Below are 22,553 nucleotides of genomic sequence, written 5' to 3'. Positions count from 1 at the left end.
TTTTTATGTGCCACTGGCACAGGAGCCAGTCAGGTGGCACTGGCATTGGCCACGTTTGGATGATGCTTTTTATGTGCCACTGGCACAGGAGCCAGTCAGGTGGCACTGGCATTGGCCACGTTTGGATGATGCTTTTTATGTTCACTGGCACAGGAGCCAGTCAGGTGGCACTGGCATTGGCCACGTTTGGATGATGCTTTTTATGTGCCACTGGCACAGGAGCCAGTCAGATGGCACTGGCATTGGCCACGTTTGGATGATGCTTTTTATGTTCCACTGGCACAGGAGCCAGTCAGGTGGCACTGGCATTGGCCACATTTGGATGATGCTTTTTATGTGCCACTGGCACAGGAGCCAGTCAGATGGCACTGGCATTGGCCACGTTTGGATGATGCTTTTTATGTTCCACTGGCACAGGAGCCAGTCAGGTGGCACTGGCATTGGCCACGTTTGGATGATGCTTTTTATGTTCCACTGGCACAGGAGCCAGTCAGGTGGCACTGGCATTGGCCACGTTTGGATGATGCTTTTTATGTTCCACTGGCACAGGAGCCAGTCAGGTGGCACTGGCATTGGCCACGTTTGGATGATGCTTTTTATGTGCCACTGGCACAGGAGCCAGTCAGATGGCACTGGCATTGGCCACGTTTGGATGATGCTTTTTATGTGCCACTGGCACAGGAGCAGTCAGGTGGCACTGGCATTGGCCACGTTTGGATGATGCTTTTTATGTTCCACTGGCACAGGAGCCAGTCAGGTGGCACTGGCATTGGCCACGTTTGGATGATGCTTTTTATGTGCCACTGGCACAGGAGCCAGTCAGATGGCACTGGCATTGGCCACGTTTGGATGATGCTTTTTATGTGCCACTGGCACAGGAGCCAGTCAGGTGGCACTGGCATTGGCCACGTTTGGATGATGCTTTTTATGTTCCACTGGCACAGGAGCCAGTCAGGTGGCACTGGCATTGGCCACGTTTGGATGATGCTTTTTATGTGCCACTGGCACAGGAGCCAGTCAGATGGCACTGGCATTGGCCACGTTTGGATGATGCTTTTTATGTCCCACTGGCACAGGAGCCAGTCAGGTGGCACTGGCATTGGCCACATTTGGATGATGCTTTTTATGTTCCACCACTGGCACAGGAGCAGTCAGGTGGCACTGGCATTGGCCACGTTTGGATGATGCTTTTTATGTGCCACTGGCACAGGAGCCAGTCAGATGGCACTGGCATTGGCCACGTTTGGATGATGCTTTTTATGTCCCACTGGCACAGGAGCCAGTCAGGTGGCACTGGCATTGGCCACATTTGGATGATGGTTTTTATGTTCCACTGGCACAGGAGCCAGTCAGGTGGCACTGGTATTGGCCACATTTGGATGATGCTTTTTACATGCCACTGGCACAGGAGCCAGTCAGGTGGCACTGGCATTGGCCACGTTTGGATGATGCTTTTTATGTTCCACTGGCACAGGAGCCAGTCAGGTGGCACTGGCATTGGCCACGTTTGGATGATGCTTTTTATGTTCCACTGGCACAGGAGCCAGTCAGGTGGCACTGGCATTGGCCACATTTGGATGATGCTTTTTACATGCCACTGGCACAGGAGCCAGTCAGGTGGCACTGGCATTGGCCACGTTTGGATGATGCTTTTTATGTTCCACTGGCACAGGAGCCAGTCAGGTGGCACTGGCATTGGCCACGTTTGGATGATGCTTTTTATGTTCCACTGGCACAGGAGCCAGTCAGGTGGCACTGGCATTGGCCACGTTTGGATGATGCTTTTTATGTGCCACTGGCACAGGAGCCAGTCAGGTGGCACTGGCATTGGCCACGTTTGGATGATGCTTTTTATGTTCCACTGGCACAGGAGCCAGTCAGGTGGCACTGGCATTGGCCACATTTGGATGATGCTTTTTACATGCCACTGGCACAGGCCAGTCAGGTGGCACTGGCATTGGCCACGTTTGGATGATGCTTTTTATGTCCACTGGCACAGGAGCCAGTCAGGTGGCACTGGCATTGGCCACGTTTGGATGATGCTTTTTATGTTCCACTGGCACAGGAGCCAGTCAGGTGGCACTGGCATTGGCCACGTTTGGATGATGCTTTTTATGTTCCACTGGCACAGGAGCCAGTCAGGTGGCACTGGCATTGGCCACATTTGGATGATGCTTTTTACATGCCACTGGCACAGGAGCCAGTCAGGTGGCACTGGCATTGGCCACGTTTGGATGATGCTTTTTATGTTCCACTGGCACAGGAGCCAGTCAGGTGGCACTGGCATTGGCCACGTTGGATGATGCTTTTTATGTTCCACTGGCACAGGAGCCAGTCAGGTGGCACTGGCATTGGCCACGTTTGGATGATGCTTTTTATGTTCCACTGGCACAGGAGGAGCCAGTCAGGTGGCACTGGCATTGGCCACGTTTGGATGATGCTTTTTATGTTCCACTGGCACAGGAGCCAGTCAGGTGGCACTGGCATTGGCCACGTTTGGATGATGCTTTTTATGTTCCACTGGCACAGGAGCCAGTCAGGTGGCACTGGCATTGGCCACATTTGGATGATGCTTTTTACATGCCACTGGCACAGGAGCCAGTCAGGTGGCACTGGCATTGGCCACGTTTGGATGATGCTTTTTATGTTCCACTGGCACAGGAGCCAGTCAGGTGCACTGGCATTGGCCACGTTTGGATGATGCTTTTTATGTTCCACTGGCACAGGAGCCAGTCAGGTGGCACTGGCATTGGCCACGTTTGGATGATGCTTTTTATGTTCCACTGGCACAGGAGCCAGTCAGGTGGCACTGGCATTGGCCACATTTGGATGATGCTTTTTACATGCCACTGGCACAGGAGCCAGTCAGGTGGCACTGGCATTGGCCACGTTTGGATGATGCTTTTTATGTTCCACTGGCACAGGAGCCAGTCAGGTGGCACTGGCATTGGCCACGTTTGGATGATGCTTTTTACATGCCACTGGCACAGGAGCCAGTCAGGTGGCACTGGCATTGGCCACATTTGGATGATGCTTTTTATGTTCCACTGGCACAGGAGCCAGTCAGGTGGCACTGGCATTGGCCACGTTTGGATGATGCTTTTTATGTGCCACTGGCACAGGAGCCAGTCAGGTGGCACTGGCATTGGCCACATTTGGATGATGCTTTTTATGTTCCACTGGCACAGGAGCCAGTCAGGTGGCACTGGCATTGGCCACGTTTGGATGATGCTTTTTATGTGCCACTGGCACAGGAGCCAGTCAGGTGGCACTGGCATTGGCCACATTTGGATGATGCTTTTTATGTTCCACTGGCACAGGAGCCAGTCAGGTGGCACTGGCATTGGCCACGTTTGGATGATGCTTTTTATGTGCCACTGGCACAGGAGCCAGTCAGGTGGCACTGGCATTGGCCACGTTTGGATGATGCTTTTTATGTGCCACTGGCACAGGAGCCAGTCAGATGGCACTGGCATTGGCCACATTTGGATGATGCTTTTTATGTGCCACTGGCACAGGAGCCAGTCAGGTGGCACTGGCATTGGCCACGTTTGGATAGTGCTTTTTATGTTCCACTGGCACAGGAGCCAGTCAGGTGGCACTGGCATTGGCCACATTTGGATGATGCTTTTTATGTGTCACTGGCACAGGAGCCAGTCAGGTGGCACTGGCATTGGCCACGTTTGGATGATGCTTTTTATGTGCCACTGGCACAGGAGCCAGTCAGGTGGCACTGGCATTGGCCACGTTTGGATGATGCTTTTTATGTGCCACTGGCACAGGAGCCAGTCAGGTGGCACTGGCATTGGCCACGTTTGGATGATGCTTTTTATGTGCCACTGGCACAGGAGCCAGTCAGGTGGAACTGGCATTGGCCACGTTTGGATGGTGCTTTTTATGTTCCACTGGCACAGGAGCCAGTCAGGTGGCACTGGTATTGGCCACGTTGGATGATGCTTTTTATGTGCCACTGGCACAGGAGCCAGTCAGGTGGCACTGGCATTGGCCACGTTGGATGATGCTTTTTATGTGCCACTGGCACAGGAGCCAGTCAGGTGGCACTGGCATTGGCACGTTTGGATGATGCTTTTTATGTTCCACTGGCACAGGAGCCAGTCAGGTGGAACTGGCATTGGCCACGTTTGGATGATGCTTTTTACATGCCACTGGCACAGGAGCCAGTCAGGTGGCACTGGCATTGGCCACGTTTGGATGATGCTTTTTATGTGCCACTGGCACAGGAGCCAGTCAGGTGGAACTGGCATTGGCCACGTTTGGATGGTGCTTTTTATGTTCCACTGGCACAGGAGCCAGTCAGGTGGCACTGGTATTGGCCACGTTTGGATGATGCTTTTTATGTGCCACTGGCACAGGAGCCAGTCAGGTGGCACTGGCATTGGCCACGTTTGGATGATGCTTTTTACATGCCACTGGCACAGGAGCCAGTCAGGTGGCACTGGCATTGGCCACGTTTGGATGATGCTTTTTATGTTCCACTGGCACAGGAGCCAGTCAGGTGGCACTGGCATTGGCCACGTTTGGATGGTGCTTTTTATGTTCCACTGGCACAGGAGCCAGTCAGGTGGCACTGGCATTGGCCACGTTTGGATGATGCTTTTTACATGCCACTGGCACAGGAGCCAGTCAGGTGGCACTGGCATTGGCCACGTTTGGATGATGCTTTTTATGTGCCACTGGCACAGGAGCCAGTCAGGTGGCACTGGTATTGGCCACGTTTGGATGATGCTTTTTACATGCCACTGGCACAGGAGCCAGTCAGGTGGCACTGGCATTGGCCACGTTTGGATGATGCTTTTTATGTGCCACTGGCACAGGAGCCAATAAGGTGGAACTGGCATTGGCCACGTTTGGATAGTGCTTTTTATGTTCCACTGGCACAGGAGCCAGTCAGGTGGCACTGGTATTGGCCACGTTTGGATGATGCTTTTTATGTGCCACTGGCACAGGAGCCAGTCAGGTGGCACTGGCATTGGCCACGTTTGGATGATGCTTTTTATGTGCCACTGGCACAGGAGCCAGTCAGGTGGCACTGGCATTGGCCACGTTTGGATGATGCTTTTTATGTGCCACTGGCACAGGAGCCAGTCAGGTGGCACTGGCATTGGCCACGTTTGGATGATGCTTTTTATGTGCCACTGGCACAGGAGCCAGTCAGGTGGCACTGGCATTGGCCACGTTTGGATGATGCTTTTTATGTTCCACTGGCACAGGAGCCAGTCAGGTGGCACTGGCATTGGCACGTTTGGATGATGCTTTTTATGTTCCACTGGCACAGGAGCCAGTCAGGTGGCACTGGCATTGGCCACGTTTGGATGATGCTTTTTATGCCACTGGCACAGGAGCCAGTCAGGTGGCACTGGCATTGGCCACGTTTGGATGATGCTTTTTATGTTCCACTGGCACAGGAGCCAGTCAGGTGGCACTGGCATTGGCCACGTTTGGATGATGCTTTTTATGTTCCACTGGCACAGGAGCCAGTCAGGTGGCACTGGCATTGGCCACGTTTGGATGATGCTTTTTATGTGCCACTGGCACAGGAGCCAGTCAGGTGGCACTGGCATTGGCCACGTTTGGATGGTGCTTTTTATGTGCCACTGGCACAGGAGCCAGTCAGGTGGCACTGGCATTGGCCACGTTTGGATGATGCTTTTTATGTTCCACTGGCACAGGAGCCAGTCAGTGGCACTGGCATTGGCCACGTTTGGATGGTGCTTTTTATGTTCCACTGGCACAGGAGCCAGTCAGGTGGCACTGGCATTGGCCACGTTTGGATGGTGCTTTTTATGTTCCACTGGCACAGGAGCCAGTCAGGTGGCACTGGCATTGGCCACGTTTGGATGGTGCTTTTTATGTTCCACTGGCACAGGAGCCAGTCAGGTGGCACTGGCATTGGCCACGTTTGGATGGTGCTTTTTATGTCCCACTGGCACAGGAGCCAGTCAGGTGGCACTGGCATTGGCCACGTTTGGATGGTGCTTTTTATGTTCCACTGGCACAGGAGCCAGTCAGGTGGCACTGGCATTGGCCACGTTTGGATGGTGCTTTTTATGTCCCACTGGCACAGGAGCCAGTCAGGTGGCACTGGCATTGGCCACGTTTGGATGGTGCTTTTTATGTTCCACTGGCACAGGAGCCAGTCAGGTGGCACTGGCATTGGCCACGTTTGGATGGTGCTTTTTATGTTCCACTGGCACAGGAGCCAGTCAGGTGGCACTGGCATTGGCCACGTTTGGATGTGCTTTTTATGTTCCACTGGCACAGGAGCCAGTCAGGTGGCACTGGCATTGGCCACGTTTGGATGGTGCTTTTTATGTTCCACTGGCACAGGAGCCAGTCAGGTGGCACTGGCATTGGCCACGTTTGGATGGTGCTTTTTATGTGCCACTGGCACAGGAGCCAGTCAGGTGGCACTGGCATTGGCCACGTTTGGATGTGCTTTTTATGTCCCACTGGCACAGGAGCCAGTCAGGTGGCACTGGCATTGGCCACGTTTGGATGGTGCTTTTTATGTTCCACTGGCACAGGAGCCAGTCAGGTGGCACTGGCATTGGCCACGTTTGGATGATGCTTTTTATGTTCCACTGGCACAGGAGCCAGTCAGGTGGCACTGGCATTGGCCACGTTTGGATGGTGCTTTTTATGTTCCACTGGCACAGGAGCCAGTCAGGTGGCACTGGCATTGGCCACGTTTGGATGATGCTTTTTATGTTCCACTGGCACAGGAGCCAGTCAGGTGGCACTGGCATTGGCCACGTTTGGATGGTGCTTTTTATGTTCCACTGGCACAGGAGCCAGTCAGGTGGCACTGGTATTGGCCACGTTTGGATGATGCTTTTTATGTTCCACTGGCACAGGAGCCAGTCAGGTGGCACTGGCATTGGCCACGTTTGGATGGTACTTTTTATGTTCCACTGGCACAGGAGCCAGTCAGGTGGCACTGGCATTGGCCACGTTTGGATGATGCTTTTTATGTTCCACTGGCACAGGAGCCAGTCAGGTGGCACTGGCATTGGCCACGTTTGGATGATGCTTTTTATGTGCCACTGGCACAGGAGCCAGTCAGGTGGCACTGGCATTGGCCACGTTTGGATGGTGCTTTTTATGTTCCACTGGCACAGGAGCCAGTCAGGTGGCACTGGTATTGGCCACGTTTGGATGGTGCTTTTTATGTTCCACTGGCACAGGAGCCAGTCAGGTGGCACTGGCATTGGCCACGTTTGGATGATGCTTTTTATGTGCCACTGGCACAGGAGCCAGTCAGGTGGCACTGGCATTGTCCACGTTTGGATGATGCTTTTTACATGCCACTGGCACAGGAGCCAGTCAGGTGGCACTGGCATTGGCCACGTTTGGATGATGCTTTTTATGTTCCACTGGCACAGGAGCCAGTCAGGTGGCACTGGCATTGGCCACGTTTGGATGGTGCTTTTTATGTCCCACTGGCACAGGAGCCAGTCAGGTGGCACTGGCATTGGCCACGTTTGGATGATGCTTTTTACATGCCACTGGCACAGGAGCCAGTCAGGTGGCACTGGCATTGGCCACGTTTGGATGATGCTTTTTATGTGCCACTGGCACAGGAGCCAGTCAGGTGGCACTGGCATTGGCCACGTTTGGATAGTGCTTTTTATGTTCCACTGGCACAGGAGCCAGTCAGGTGGCACTGGCATTGGCCACATTTGGATGGTGCTTTTTATGTTCCACTGGCACAGGAGCCAGTCAGGTGGCACTGGCATTGGCCACGTTTGGATGATTTTTTTTATGTTCCACTGGCACAGGAGCCAGTCAGGTGGCACTGGCATTGGCCACGTTTGGATGGTGCTTTTTATGTTCCACTGGCACAGGAGCCAGTCAGGTGGCACTGGCATTGGCCACGTTTGGATGATGCTTTTTATGTTCCACTGGCACAGGAGCCAGTCAGGTGGCACTGGCATTGGCCACGTTTGGATGATGCTTTTTACATGCCACTGGCACAGGAGCCAGTCAGGTGGCACTGGCATTGGCCACGTTTGGATGGTGCTTTTTATGTTCCACTGGCACAGGAGCCAGTCAGGTGGCACTGGCATTGGCCACGTTTGGATGATGCTTTTTATGTTCCACTGGCACAGGAGCCAGTCAGGTGGCACTGGCATTGGCCACGTTTGGATGGTGCTTTTTATGTTCCACTGGCACAGGAGCCAGTCAGGTGGCACTGGCATTGGCCACGTTTGGATGATGCTTTTTATGTTCCACTGGCACAGGAGCCAGTCAGGTGGCACTGGCATTGGCCACGTTTGGATGGTGCTTTTTATGTTCCACTGGCACAGGAGCCAGTCAGGTGGCACTGGCATTGGCCACGTTTGGATGATGCTTTTTACATGCCACTGGCACAGGAGCCAGTCAGGTGGCACTGGCATTGGCCACGTTTGGAAGATGCTTTTTATGTGCCACTGGCACAGGAGCCAGTCAGGTGGCACTGGTATTGGCCACGTTTGGATGATGCTTTTTATGTGCCACTGGCACAGGAGCCAGTCAGGTGGCACTGGCATTGGCCACGTTTGGATGATGCTTTTTATGTGCCACTGGCACAGGAGCCAGTCAGGTGGCACTGGCATTGGCCACGTTTGGATGATGCTTTTTATGTGCCACTGGCACAGGAGCCAGTCAGGTGGCACTGGCATTGGCCACGTTTGGATGATGCTTTTTATGTGCCACTGGCACAGGAGCCAGTCAGGTGGCACTGGCATTGGCCACGTTTGGATGATGCTTTTTATGTGCCACTGGCACAGGAGCCAGTCAGGTGGCACTGGCATTGGCCACGTTTGGATGATGCTTTTTATGTGCCACTGGCACAGGAGCCAGTCAGATGGCACTGGCATTGGCCACATTTGGATGATGCTTTTTATGTGCCACTGGCACAGGAGCCAGTCAGGTGGCACTGGCATTGGCCACGTTTGGATGGTGCTTTTTATGTTCCACTGGCACAGGAGCCAGTCAGGTGGCACTGGTATTGGCCACGTTTGGATGATGCTTTTTATGTGCCACTGGCACAGGAGCCAGTCAGGTGGCACTGGCATTGGCCACGTTTGGATGATGCTTTTTATGTTCCACTGGCACAGGAGCCAGTCAGGTGGCACTGGCATTGGTCACGTTTGGATGGTGCTTTTTATGTTCCACTGGCACAGGAGCCAGTCAGGTGGCACTGGCATTGGCCACGTTTGGATGATGCTTTTTATGTGCCACTGGCACAGGAGCCAGTCAGGTGGCACTGGCATTGGCCACGTTTGGATGATGCTTTTTATGTGCCACTGGCACAGGAGCCAGTCAGGTGGCACTGGCATTGGCCACGTTTGGATGATGCTTTTTATGTGCCACTGGCACAGGAGCCAGTCAGGTGGCACTGGCATTGGCCACGTTTGGATGATGCTTTTTATGTGCCACTGGCACAGGAGCCAGTCAGGTGGCACTGGCATTGGCCACGTTTGGATGGTGCTTTTTATGTTCCACTGGCACAGGAGCCAGTCAGGTGGCACTGGCATTGGTCACGTTTGGATGGTGCTTTTTATGTGCCACTGGCATGGGAGTCACTAAGGGGACACTGGTATTGACCACATTCAAATGGTGCTTTTTATGTGCCACCAGCACGGTTGCCAGTCAGCCGCCACGATTACAATTTCACTTGACTCAACAGGTCTTCTCAAGCTCAATTTATCGCCCGATGATTCAAGGGTACTTTTAAATGGGCTAGTTATGCAACATTGGTACCATCCACGACTGCGATCTCACTTTAGTTGCCGGGTCTTCCCGATCACAGCATATTTCCAGCATATCTCATCATTGCCTCTGTGAGGCCCAATGTTCAAAGATCGTGCTTTACCACCACATCCCATGTCTTCCTGGGTCTATAAATATTTTTAGGAATAGCTTTAATAAATGCAGCAGAGTTTGGTGAAATATGTAAGCTGATGCCAGCAAAGACAGGCATGGCCTGTGGATAATAAAACCATTTTTCTGAACTCTTGACATATGCACTAAAAAATTCTTCTGAAAAATATTTTCTACGAAAAGTGTTGACTCAAATTTTCTTCCGCGATCTGTTGTCAATGTGTTGGGTATGCCAAATATAGATGTCCAATTTGTAAATAAAGTTCTTGCTATAGTTACTGCAGATATGTCTTTGATTGGATAAGCTTCTGGCCAAAGTTTTTCTTTTATGCTTTGAAAAGCCTTAATTCATCATCCTTTAAAGTGATAGCTTCATTTTTCTAGCGTTTCTCTTGGGTCTTTTCAATCATCTGCACCATCTTGCATTATTTCTATTATAAAAGCATTTATCTCTTCCCAGTTGAAAACTTTTGATCTTGTCTGTTAATAATTTAAATTGTTTCTCATAAGTTTCTTTCATCAACTATAATTCTGAAGAAATGGATGGCAAGGTATTTACAGACTATCTAGAAGTTAATTCCATAAAACCATCTGCCAAATATGTTTGAGAGAATTTTGCTCTTTCACTGCTGAAAGTAGTGTTTGAGGTAACTTGCCAAAGAAAACTTCCTTAAGATAAGACTCTTCTATCTGTTGATTTCCGAGAAGTTCTTTCATTCTATGAAGAAGTTGAGTAGGTTTTCTGTCAAGGATTCACAAGATTGGGTTTTAACTAAGAGCCTCTAGCTGCATTACCTTCCAGTCCATACTAAATGGTAACGATATACTATTTTCCTCGTGTTAGTGATGTGTGCTTCCGGAACAGATATGTCTCATTGTCATGAAGTATTTGTGAGAATATTTAACTAATTTTTAAGTTATTTCAATTTCTTGTGGACAAATACATTGTTCCCATGTCATAAATAGTAGCATATTTTTGTGCTTTTACATAAAGCCATCATTCTTACTTCATAATATCTTCTCTTCATGTCAAAAGCAGCAGCTTATTCTTGCAACTTTGAGTTGTTTTGACTTTATATCTTCTCCTTTTAGCCTTTGACAAATGGTAACATTTTGATGAAGAAATCCCGTTATGATACAGTAAGCAGTTACCTTTCTGTGAGTGACCAATTTTATAATGATTATGATTTCACTTATGATCCTGAGCAGTATGAATTATTGAAAGCTGAAGGTATTTAGAAATTCTCTAAAAACATAAAAATAATTTTTGATTCATTTTATATAAAAATATTATCATTGACCAGTTGACAGAATTAATTAACACATTTCCTTTTACTTTGCTACTGTGTTGTAAATATTCAATCATAATTACATTCATTAAACAGTTACAGTATCCATGACTTTTGTTAACCATTCACAGAAACTATTAACTTCATTCACCCATTTACTTACTTGGTATCAAAATTTTCATTGTGTTATTTGCAACCTGGTCAGTGATGAAGATTTTAGCACTAAATAATAAATGATTTAGTGAAGTTAAAAACAGTTTCTCTGCATTTGAAGGCACATGGCTCAGTGGTTAGAGCATCAGGCTGCAATCTTGAAGTAGTGAGTTCGAATCCCGGACTGGGCTGTGTGTTGTGTTCTTGAGCAAGACACTTTATTTCATGTTGCTCCAGTTCACTCAGCTGTTGTGATGTCACTGGTGCCAAGCTGTATCAGCCCCTTTGCCTTTTCCTTGGATAACATCAGTGGTGTGGAGAGAGGAGGCTGGTATGCATTGACGACTGCTGGTCTTCCATAAAAAAGAAAAACCATGTCCAGATTTGTGCCTCAGAGAGTAACTTTCTAGGTGCAATACCATGGTCATTCGTGACTGAAGTGGGTCTTTGTTTGTTTGTTTGTTTGTTTGTATGTATGTATGTGTGTGTGTATGATTGTATGTGTGAATGATTGTATGTATGTATGTATGCATGCATGCATGCATGCATGTATGTATGTATGCATGCATGTATGCATGTATGTACGTATATATGATTGTATGCATGCATGTATGTATGTATGTATGTATGTATGTATGTATGTATGTATGCATGCATGTATGCATGCATGTACGTATATATGATTGTATGCATGTATGCATGCATGTATGTATGTATGTACGTATATATGATTGTATGCATGTATGTATGTATGTATGTACGTACGTACGTACGTATGCATATAGACAGTAGATCGTGCGTCTATAGTGGGTTCCAGTTGATCCGATCAATGGTACAGCCTGCTCGTGAAATTAAGGTATAAATGGCTGAGCACTCCACAGACACGTGTACCCTTAATGTAGTTCTCGGAGAGATTCAGTGTGACCCAAAATGTGACAAGGCTGGCCTTTGAAATACTGATACAACAGAAACTGGAAGGAAGAGAGAAAGTTGTAGGGGAAGAATACAGCAGGGTTCACCACCATCCCCTGCCGGAGCTACGTGGAGCTTTAGGTGTTTTCGCTCAATATACACTCACAACACCCGGTCTAGGAATCGAAACCTAGATTCTATGACCATGAGTCCGCTGCCCTAACCACTGAGCCATTGCGCATCCGTGTGTATAGTAGCGTAGATGTTTTAACATGATCATTACAACTACAGTTTTACGAAGGTAGGTAACTCTGTAGAGGGGACGTAACTCTTGTGGTAAATCTAACTTATTCTGGCTACAAACCTAATGATGGAGACTGGAATAAAAGATCATGCGTGTGTGTGTGCGTGTGTGTGTGTGTACGTGTGCGTGTGTGTGTGTGTGTGTACGTGTGTGTGTGTGTGCATGTGCCTGCACGTGTGCGTGTATGTGTGTTTGTGTGTGCGTTTGTAGTATGCAGTTGTCGGTCCTGCGAAGCCATGGATCTGCACCCGAAGAAATTGTGTCAGCTGCTGAAGGTGGTACAGCATCTCTTGTGGCAGTACAGGCCCACAAGCGAGTGGCAGTCACGCATACAGCAACTGCATTTGAAGGAACTCTCTGCCGGTGCTACTGGTTTTTCCTTCCGTCGAGTGCAGTTTCCTTTGATGGCAAGTTCCTGCTTTTCTTCCCCTCGCTTCATCCCGTTTCGCAGTATTTGACTCCAGCGTGGGCGAATACTTGTGACCTCCTCCTATCTCAGGTTGTCCAAATCTATTGACATCATATCTCTCTTGCAGACGTCCTCGTGCTCTTGTGCCGCTGGACAATTCCCTAGACAAGAGATCTTTTGGGATTCTTCCGTCTGGCATGCGATGTACAGGACCGAGCCAGCGCATATATACATACATAAATATATATGTGTTTGTGTTTGTGTGTGTGTGTGTGTGTACATACATGCGTGTGTATGTGCACGTGTCAGTGTATATGTGCAGATGTGTGCGTGTATGTGCGTGTGCATGTGTGTGCATATGTGTATGTGCGTGGCTGCCTATGTATGTATGTATGTATGTATGTATGTGTGTGTGTGTGTGTGTGTGTGTGTGTGTGTGTACATGCTTGCCAGTGTCTGTCTGTGTTAATCAGTTTCCTTGTAAAAGTATGCAACAGTTTTATAAATTATTAAAACTGATTAAATTATTTGTTAATTAATCAGGTGTTGATGAAATGATGTCCAAATACGTTGCCCAACTCCTGGTCAGAGACCCAATCGCTTTATACAAAGAGAAGATCGATCAAGACATAATGAAAGATACAGATCACATTCAGGTAAATATATATTTGTAAAATATATCCTTTTGATAATCTCTCTATATATAAACGGCAGTTTGTCTGTGTGTGTTTCTGTGTGTCTGTTTGGTTGTACCCTCACCCTGACCACGGCTTTCAACCGATTCTGATGAAACTTGACACACACATAGCCCAATGTCATAATTCAAAACTAACGCAGCGAAAATTTTGAAAAGTTCCCCCAGTTCTGAAAAAAATCGATAAATTCGACATGGGGTTGAGAATCAGAAACACAAACCACAGATTGTCTAGGGGACGCAACTCGACCTTTTTTAACTCTCAAAAAAATTTACCATCATTTTTTTCCATTTTTTTGCTATTTTTTTGGCTATAACTCTCTAAAAATGCTTTATAGTTATTTCCCTTACAAACCTGAGCAACGCCGGGCGATACTGCTAGTTTATAAATAAATCTATGGGAGTTATGATGCTAGAAATTAATTCTACAATGGATAAATTTCTTCCTTTCTTGGGCCTTCAATGCTTGGTGGAGTCACAGAGGTGGTGTCGTGTTTTATGTTGTGTCCTGGGTATTTTAAAATTGCTGGAGCGTGTCCTTATTCAGGTTTAGCTGTAACTGATTTCTTCCTGAGACAGAGAGGGGTTGAGGAGAGAGGGAGACAGGAAGAGAATGAGAGAGAGAGAGAGAGACACGTAGAGAAAAAAGAAACAGAATGAGACAGAGAGAAAGAGAGAGACACTCAGAAAAATAGAGAGACAGAGAGGGAGGGAAGCAGAGGAGGACATTAAAAACAAGAGGTACACACAGAGAGAAAAAGAGATGTAGAAAAACAGAGAGAGAGAGGGAGAGAGAGAGAGAGAGACACTCACACACACATACAGAAAAAGAGAGAGAGGGGAAAAGAAAGAAAACTCAACCTCAAAATTGAATTGGTATTTTATTTATCACACCCAAAATTATGGCAAAGTTTACCTTGGCAGGATTTAAAAATACATCACAGAGATCCTAAGCAAATAATACAAACTGCACTCTCTGACTTTCTAATGACTCTAGTAACTTACCACCTAAAGCATTAATTAGTAATGTTGTTGTTGCTGTTGTTTGTTCCATCTCAAGACATGCCTGGCTCATAAGGGCCGGTTTCCTGGTTTCATTGGCGTATAGGCTCCCTATCTGGACGGGACACTTGCCTGTCGCAGGTGAGCTGCAAGATGCAGGAGGAAAGAGAGAGAGAAAGTTGTGGCGAAAGAGTCAGCAGAAGTTCGCCATTACCTTCTGCCGGAGCTGCATGGAGCTTAGGTGTTTCGCTCATAAACACACACATTGCCTGGTCTGAGATTCGAACCCGCGATCCCTTGACCATGAGTCCGCTACTCTAACCTCTAGGGTTAGGGTTGGTTAGTATTATGCAGATAAAATATTTCTTAGTATAAACGGTTGACTGGAAACATTGTGTTAACTTCCAGATAATGTAATTGCTTGACTGTAATAATGTTTAAATGCAACGAATCCCTAAAACTTGTCTAAGTCCTTAAATTTTGTCATCTTCTTAGGCATGGCTGTGTAGTCGACAAGCTTGCTTCACAACCGTGTGGTCTTGGGTTCAATCTCACTTTGTAGCAGTTTGTGCAAGTGTTTTCTACTATAGCCCCGGGTTGACCAAAGCTTTGTGAGGAGATTAGATAGACAAAAACTGAAAGCATATTGTGTATCTATCTGTCTGTCTGTCTATCTATTTCTGTGTGTGTGCGCACGCATATGTGTGTGTGTGTTTGTATGTGTATATATTCCAGTGTTTGTGTGTCTTTTTATTGGTGTTTGTATCCATTATTGCTTGACAACCGATGTTTGTTTCTTTACGTCCTTGTAATCTAGCGATTTGGCAAAAATAACCGAGGAATAAGTACCAGGCTTTGTCTGTAGTCCAATGACTGAAACAAGCAAATGATAAAATATAAGCACCTAAAAAATTATCACCAAATAGCATTCTCTTTATATAAAGAACTGATGTATAAATATCAAAGAAAACAATCTACGATGATTAAGGACTTAATCACTAACAGGTCGTTAAAATCGGACAGGTTAATACATTGCATGAAATCCAAGACTGACTTGTATGCATAGGCATAATCGGCTAAAACAATCTTTAAGGGTAACATGTTTAGCATAAAAGTAGATAAACATAAATTTCACATATACATAGTTCAACAGTTAATGGTGACAACATTTTTGTACAGAGGAGAGAAGCAGGTAAGAAAAGACACAAAAAGCAGCTTTTGTACAAGTATAGGTTCTGATAGGTGTTTTGGCATATTTTAATGAGTATGCTAAAAATGAATGAGCAATTAATCTTAAAATGATGTCCTGTGGTAAGAAGCTTGCTTCCCAACCACATGATTGTGGGTTCAATCTCACTGCATGACTTCTTGGGCAAGTATCTTCTACTAAAGCCTTGGGCCAACCAAAGCCTTATGAGTAGATTTTGTAGATGGAAACTAAAATAATCCCATCGTATATTTTGTGCTTTCCAACCACATAGTTCCGGGTTCAGTCCTACTGCATGGCACTTTAGGCAAGTGCCTTCTGCTGTGGCCTCAGACCGACCAAACCATTGTGAGTAGATTTGTTAGACAGAAGCTGAAAGAAGCCCGTTGTATATATATATATATATAAATTAGAGAAAAGCCACTATTATGTAATTCAAACAATGATAGACATAAACCAAATCATATAGAATATGATTTGCTGCATCCTTAAATAAAGAAAAAGCAAATCCTAAAGTGACCTTTGACATTTACTTGAGCAGAATTTAAGTATGATAGACAGTAAGTATCAGAGATAACTGTTGATGGAAACTGAAAGAATCCCATCATATATATATATAGCTTGTTTCCCAACCACAGTGAAGGTTATCATATTTCTATATGATTTGGTTTATGTCTATCATTGTTTGAATTGCATAATAGTGGGTTTTCTCTAATTTATATATATTATATATTTATATTGTGAAATTTGATTTAATACTAAATTGAATTTTTCCCTGTAAGTTTGAAGTTATACTCCTTAATATTATATATATATATGTGCGTGTGTATGTGTGTATTTGTCCCCACACCATCGCTCAACAGCCAATGCTGGTATATTTAACTTAGCAGTTTGGCAAAAGAGACCGATAGAATAAATACTAGGCTTACAAAGATTAAGTCCTGTGGTTGATTTCCTTGACTAAAACACTTTAAGGTGTGCTCCAGCATGGCTGCAGTCAAATGACTGAAACGTGTAAAAGAATAAAAGAATGTATGATAATTAACTTGTATGTTTGTTCACTATCACGTAAATCAGATAGTGCTTGAATGAGAGTTTGTAAAAACAACAAATAGAGAGTAAGAGGACATTAGAGGTAAAACAAATATTATTTTTAATAATAATGAAATTATTGTATACAGTGCTCAGGTGCACCTCAACTTGTCAGAGTATATGCAGTAATGTACAAATGTCTGGAAAGTGAACAGTGTATGAGTCAGATACATGCTTGTGTTTGTATGGAGGGGAGAAAATCTGGTGTAGTGTTGGCAAATCTCAGAAAGCATGGAAGTTTTGAAGGATGCAGTGCTCTGACAACTAACAACTGATGCCGGTAGTTTGTTCCATGCTTCAGCAACTCTCAGTGTGAAAAAATGTTTCCTAAAGTCATGGGAGCTGTGCTGTTTTCTGACTTTGTAAATATGCCCACGGGTGTTAGACAGGTGGAGTTTGAAAAGGTGCTCAGAGTTATTGTTTGTAAGATGGTTGATAATTTTATGGGTGTCTGCCAAGTCAGCTGCCAGACGTCGGAGTTTCAATGTGTCCATGGCCAGGGAAGAAGTAAGGCATTCAGAATATGGCAAATGCCTATTGGAGGGTATTCTTTTGGTTGCACGTCGCTGAATGGCTTCCAGACGATTGATATCCTGGGCAAGATAGGGGTTCCAGACCGGCGATGCAAATTCCAGGTGAGGTCTTACCATAGCTATATAAAACCGCAGATAGATAGTCAGAGAGCAGCTCCGCTGCTGCTGACCAGCAAACGAGGAAAAAATGGAAAGGTTGATTTAAAATTAAAGTCAGTGTGATGGAAATTACAGTGGTTGGAGTAGCAGGCATTTCAAAATCAAATTTAAGGAGCAAACTACTGCCGCTGTCAAGGGAATTTCCTTTTTGTATTTATTTCCTAAAGGGTTATTTTAAATAAGAAATAAAGATAGAGTATAATGATTATCACTTAATTAGCTGCTAAATGAAAAGTAGTTTAGGTAAAAAATTAGAACTTTTTAAACAAAAATTATGAAAAGCAAAAATATATCATTTTAAATTACTAGTATTTGGTTATGAAATAACGAGTAATTTTTTAATACAATTTTCAAAAGTATCGTTAGCTTGGTGTTTCATTTCTCTGGGTACATTTATCTCTGATATTTACTGTCTATCATATTTACATTCTACTCTAGTAAATGTCAAAGGTCACTTTAGTATTCACTTTTTCTTATAATAAATCTGACTAAACACTTATTTCCCAGATATCATAATACTACAGAAAAACCAGTGTCTATTATACAAGAGAGGTGTTGCCTTTTGATTTACATAACCAGTAATGTGCATTATATGTGATTATATATTGCATACGAATAAATACAGTATATTATATTAAATTGTTGTATATGTTCTATATCATTGAAGACCCTTGTTTAACATTCTGTTTTAAGGCCGTCATTGGAAGTAATTGGCAAAGCCTAAAACTGAAACTTCCTGATGAGAAATCTGGATGGAAAATAGAATTCAGGACAATGGAGGTAACATTTTACTAGAAACTGTCTCCGTAAAAGATATTTCTGTATACTTCATTGTATATAGGCACAGGCATAGCTTTTCGGTCTTGGCTTCATATCAGCATGGTTATGAGTTCAATCTCAGTGCAAGACTCCTTGCAGAAATATTTTCTAATAACATTGGGTTGATTGATACTTTGTGAGTGGAATTTGGTGCAGTTTGGTATATTCTTCGACTTGTTTGAACCATCGGACAGTAGCCATGCTAGAAGAAATAATTCTAAAGATTCAATCAATCAAATCAACTCAAGAACTTATATTTTTAATTCTAGAATTTATTTCTTGATCTCCATAAACACTAGCAACAGTTTCTAAGGTGTAAATGCAAGCACAAACACAAGCCCATAGACATACACAAACACACACACACACACACACACACACACACACACACACACACACACCACATATATGACAGTTCTGTCTGCCGCGTTTCCCACCTTCATATCTCCTCTGTCCATGATATAACATCCTCTCTGTTAGAGGCACAAGGTCTAAATTTTTTAGAGCAGGGATAGTCGATTACATCAACCCCAGTGATCAACAGGTACTTATTTCATCGACCCCCAAAAGGGATGAAAAGCAAAATCGACCTCGGTAGAATTTGAACTCAGAACGTACAGACTTACAAAATTCTGCTAAGTGTTTTACGCAGTGCGCTAATGATTCTGCCACCTCGTCACCATCACCTATTTTATAACATCACAAGTGAAACATTGATGTTTCCATTTGTAGTGATATCATAACCTCCATCTCAATATCACGGTATCTGTATTCATATATTAGGTTGTCCGGAAAGTTTGTGCCAATTTTTAAAGGAAAGAAAAAGGTCAATAAATACTTGCCATTGCATTTTTAATCAACCAAATATGAACCATTTTTTTGCACAATGCAACTCCATCTTTCCTTTAACTTGAAAATACCCTCTTCCCAGAATTTAGGTGGTTTCATGGCAAAGAATTCATCAAGGTATCTTTTTATGTCATCCAAGGAATTGAAATTTTTACCATTAAGACTATTTTGCAGAGACCTGAATAAGTAGAAATCTGAAAAAGCAATATCTGGTGAATATGGTGGATGGGGTAACATATCCCAGCTGAGCTGCAGCAATTTTTGTCTGGTTCCTAAAGCATCAAGTGCTGAAAATGAACTTTCTTATTTTCCATTTTTAAGGGTTACAGAATTAACACAGGTTATAGGAACATAAACCTTCTTCCACGAAAAGATAGCTTAAACTGTGCTCTAAATGGAGGTGTAGTCAAATCTTATTTTATGGACTCAACCATGTTCTAAAATAAATCGAAAGGTAAGCTATTATAAATTGGCACAAACTTTCCGGACAACCCAATAACTACATATGTATACATATAACTCTCTTATATTAATACCAAAGCCCATATCAAAATCACCACCTGTATATTAATATCACTAACTGTATTTGGATTCTCATTCTAGCACACTTTGGTGCAAGTCTGATGAAATGCCTCTCTAATGTCTAAAACCGCAAACATAACATGAATTTTTCACTTCGAATTTTTGCGTAAACTGGCATTACATTAGAGCTAGTACAGAAACTATTGTAACACATTATTAAAGATGTGTTAAAAAATTTTCTTTTTCTTTTTCTTCTTCTTATTTGTTTATATACATGTGTGTGTGTGTGTGTGTGTGCGTGTGTGTGTGTATTGTATGTATATGTATGTATATATATATTTATATATATATATACATATGTATGTATATGTATATATGTATATATATATATATAGACATATATATACATATATATACATATATATATGTATATATATATACGAGGGGCGTTCAATAAGTAATGCCTCTGACCCACTTCCCATAGCAGTAGAGCAACAACACTTGGCACAGTTATTAGTCTTTTCCTACATAGGAACTACCCAGAGTTATGCATTTCTCCCATCGTTTGATACAGCTCTGGAGACCGTTTTTGTAGAAGACCCCAGCTTGGTCCTCCAACCACGACATGACTTCAGAAATCAAGGCTGCATCATCTGGGAAACACTTTCCTTTCGAAATCAACTTCATGGCTGGGAAGAGGTGAAAATCAGAGGGTGCAAGGGGGGGAGTTCATAGCTGCATGCCTGTGCTTCTGATCTGGCGACACGCGAGTTGTGGACCGGAGCGTTGTCCTGCAGGAGGAGGATGTCTTTGCTGATCTTGCCCCGCCTCTTGATTTTGATAGCTTCTTTTAATTTCCTCAAAAGTGAAGCACAATAGGCTCCTGTAATTGTGGCACCCTTTGCCAGGAAATCTGTCATCACTACTCCGTCCTGGTCCCAGAAGACTGTGAGCATAACCTTGTCAGCGGAGGGTTGCACCCTTGCCTTCTTTGGAGGAGGTGAGTCATGGTGCTTTCACTGCATTGACTGGGCTTTGGTCTATGGACCCAGGTTTTATCCTGTGTGATCAGTCTTTTGAAAAATTTTGACTCATCTTCTTGGCACATCTCCAAATTCATCCTCGAGCATTCAACGCGTTCTTGCTTCTGGAAAGGTGTGAGCAACCTGGAAATCCATCTGGCAGACACCTTTTGCATATGCAAATGGTCATGAATGATAGTTTCCACAGACCCGGTACTAATCTTGACCTTAAGGGCTATTTGGCGAATAGTTATGCGTTGACCTTCCAAAATGGCAGCCTCAACTTGACGGACAGACGTCTCATCAACGGCAGAAGGGGGCGACCAGATCTGGGAGCTATTTCCACAGAGTTCCGACTATGTTTGAATTCACAATGCCAGCGTTTTACAAGGTCATATGATGGGGCATCATCACCATAAGTTACTTTCATTTCATCAAAAGTCTCCCGTGGTGTGCGTCCTTTCAAATACAAAAACCAGATCACTGCTCGACACTCAGCAGGCTCCATTTCACACTTGACTCAGTTCAAACACCTGTAAATCAGAAACCACAATTAGTTCACAGCTGTAATTCACCACTTAATCTATAGAGATATAAATAAGTGCACATGCAAAATTTCAGCTAGACCAAACAACTGCAAGTGGGTCAGGGGCATTACTTATTGAACGCCCCTCGTATATATGCATACATGTATTTACATATATATATGTATATATACGTATATATATATCTGTGTATATGTATATATATATGTATATATGCATATATATATTTGTATATATATATATGTGTGTGTGTGTATATATATATATACACATACACACATATATATATACATATATATATTTATATATAAAATATATGAATATAATAATAATACTAACCATATATATATGTATATATATATATATGTGTGTGTGTGTATGTATGAGTGAGAGTATGTATGTATGTTTATATGCATGAATGTATGCATATTTTCTATATTTCCAGCTTCAATTGACCGACTTTGAAAATGCTGCCCTTGTTGTATTTATGGTCCTTCTTACCCGAGCCATTGTTACCTTCAAATTGAACCTTTTGATCCCAATAACAAAGGTAAATATTGATTTTCTGTACAATAAGCATTAAACAAATTGATGCAACTGCAGCTATGTGGGCCGTCACTTGCCCAGGCTTTTAACCCCTCCTAGGGCGGCTTCCCTTCCCTTATTCTTGTCCTGGGCCTTCTATCCAATTGGCTCAACTCCATCTAGATCTTACTTCTTTCTCTAGATGACATTGCAAGGAGTGCCCTGCCCTTTCTCTCTTTTTCCTCTGGAGGTTCCATCTGAGGGACTAGTTTGTGATCCCAGGATGGTGTCTTGTGATGGTGTATCCAACCCAGTGCTATTCTCTTCGTTTGATCTCCATGCCAATGGGGATCTGTGGAGTTTCCTCCTAGAAAGTTGTCTCTCTGATTTTCTTCAACCTTTTAATCGAGAGTTATTTCTTGGTGAATATCTGAACCTCCTTTAGTGTGTCTTATGTATAACTATGTCTCTGTCCCATGAAATAGGGCTGATATATCACGGTGTGACAACTGGCTCAGAAACTTGGACGTTATCAAAGAAGCTTGAGAGGTGGTTGGATAGAATCTACACTTGCCTCCTTATGAGAGTTCAAAATCTCTCGTGGAAGCACCATCCAACCAAAATGCAAATAT

At 44.5% G+C, this 22,553-nt stretch overlaps 1 protein-coding gene across 2 annotated transcripts in view; it reads left to right on the top strand.

Annotated features, from left to right (window-relative positions):
* Nucleotides 1–22,553, top strand: part of LOC115225695 (glutamate--cysteine ligase catalytic subunit-like) — a 94,649-nt gene that overhangs the window by 50,572 nt on the left and 21,524 nt on the right. For both annotated transcript variants that reach the window (XM_036514543.1, XM_036514544.1), the window contains exons 10-13: nt 10,978–11,116; nt 13,496–13,608; nt 18,333–18,419; nt 21,842–21,948. In XM_036514543.1, coding sequence (XP_036370436.1) covers nt 10,978–11,116; nt 13,496–13,608; nt 18,333–18,419; nt 21,842–21,948 — 446 coding nt within the window. The remainder of the gene's footprint in view (nt 1–10,977; nt 11,117–13,495; nt 13,609–18,332; nt 18,420–21,841; nt 21,949–22,553) is intronic.

Source organism: Octopus sinensis, linkage group LG28 (assembly GCF_006345805.1).
Source record: "Octopus sinensis linkage group LG28, ASM634580v1, whole genome shotgun sequence".
NCBI classification, from domain to species: domain Eukaryota; kingdom Metazoa; phylum Mollusca; class Cephalopoda; order Octopoda; family Octopodidae; genus Octopus; species Octopus sinensis.
This window is presented reverse-complemented; position numbering and strand designations above follow the sequence as displayed.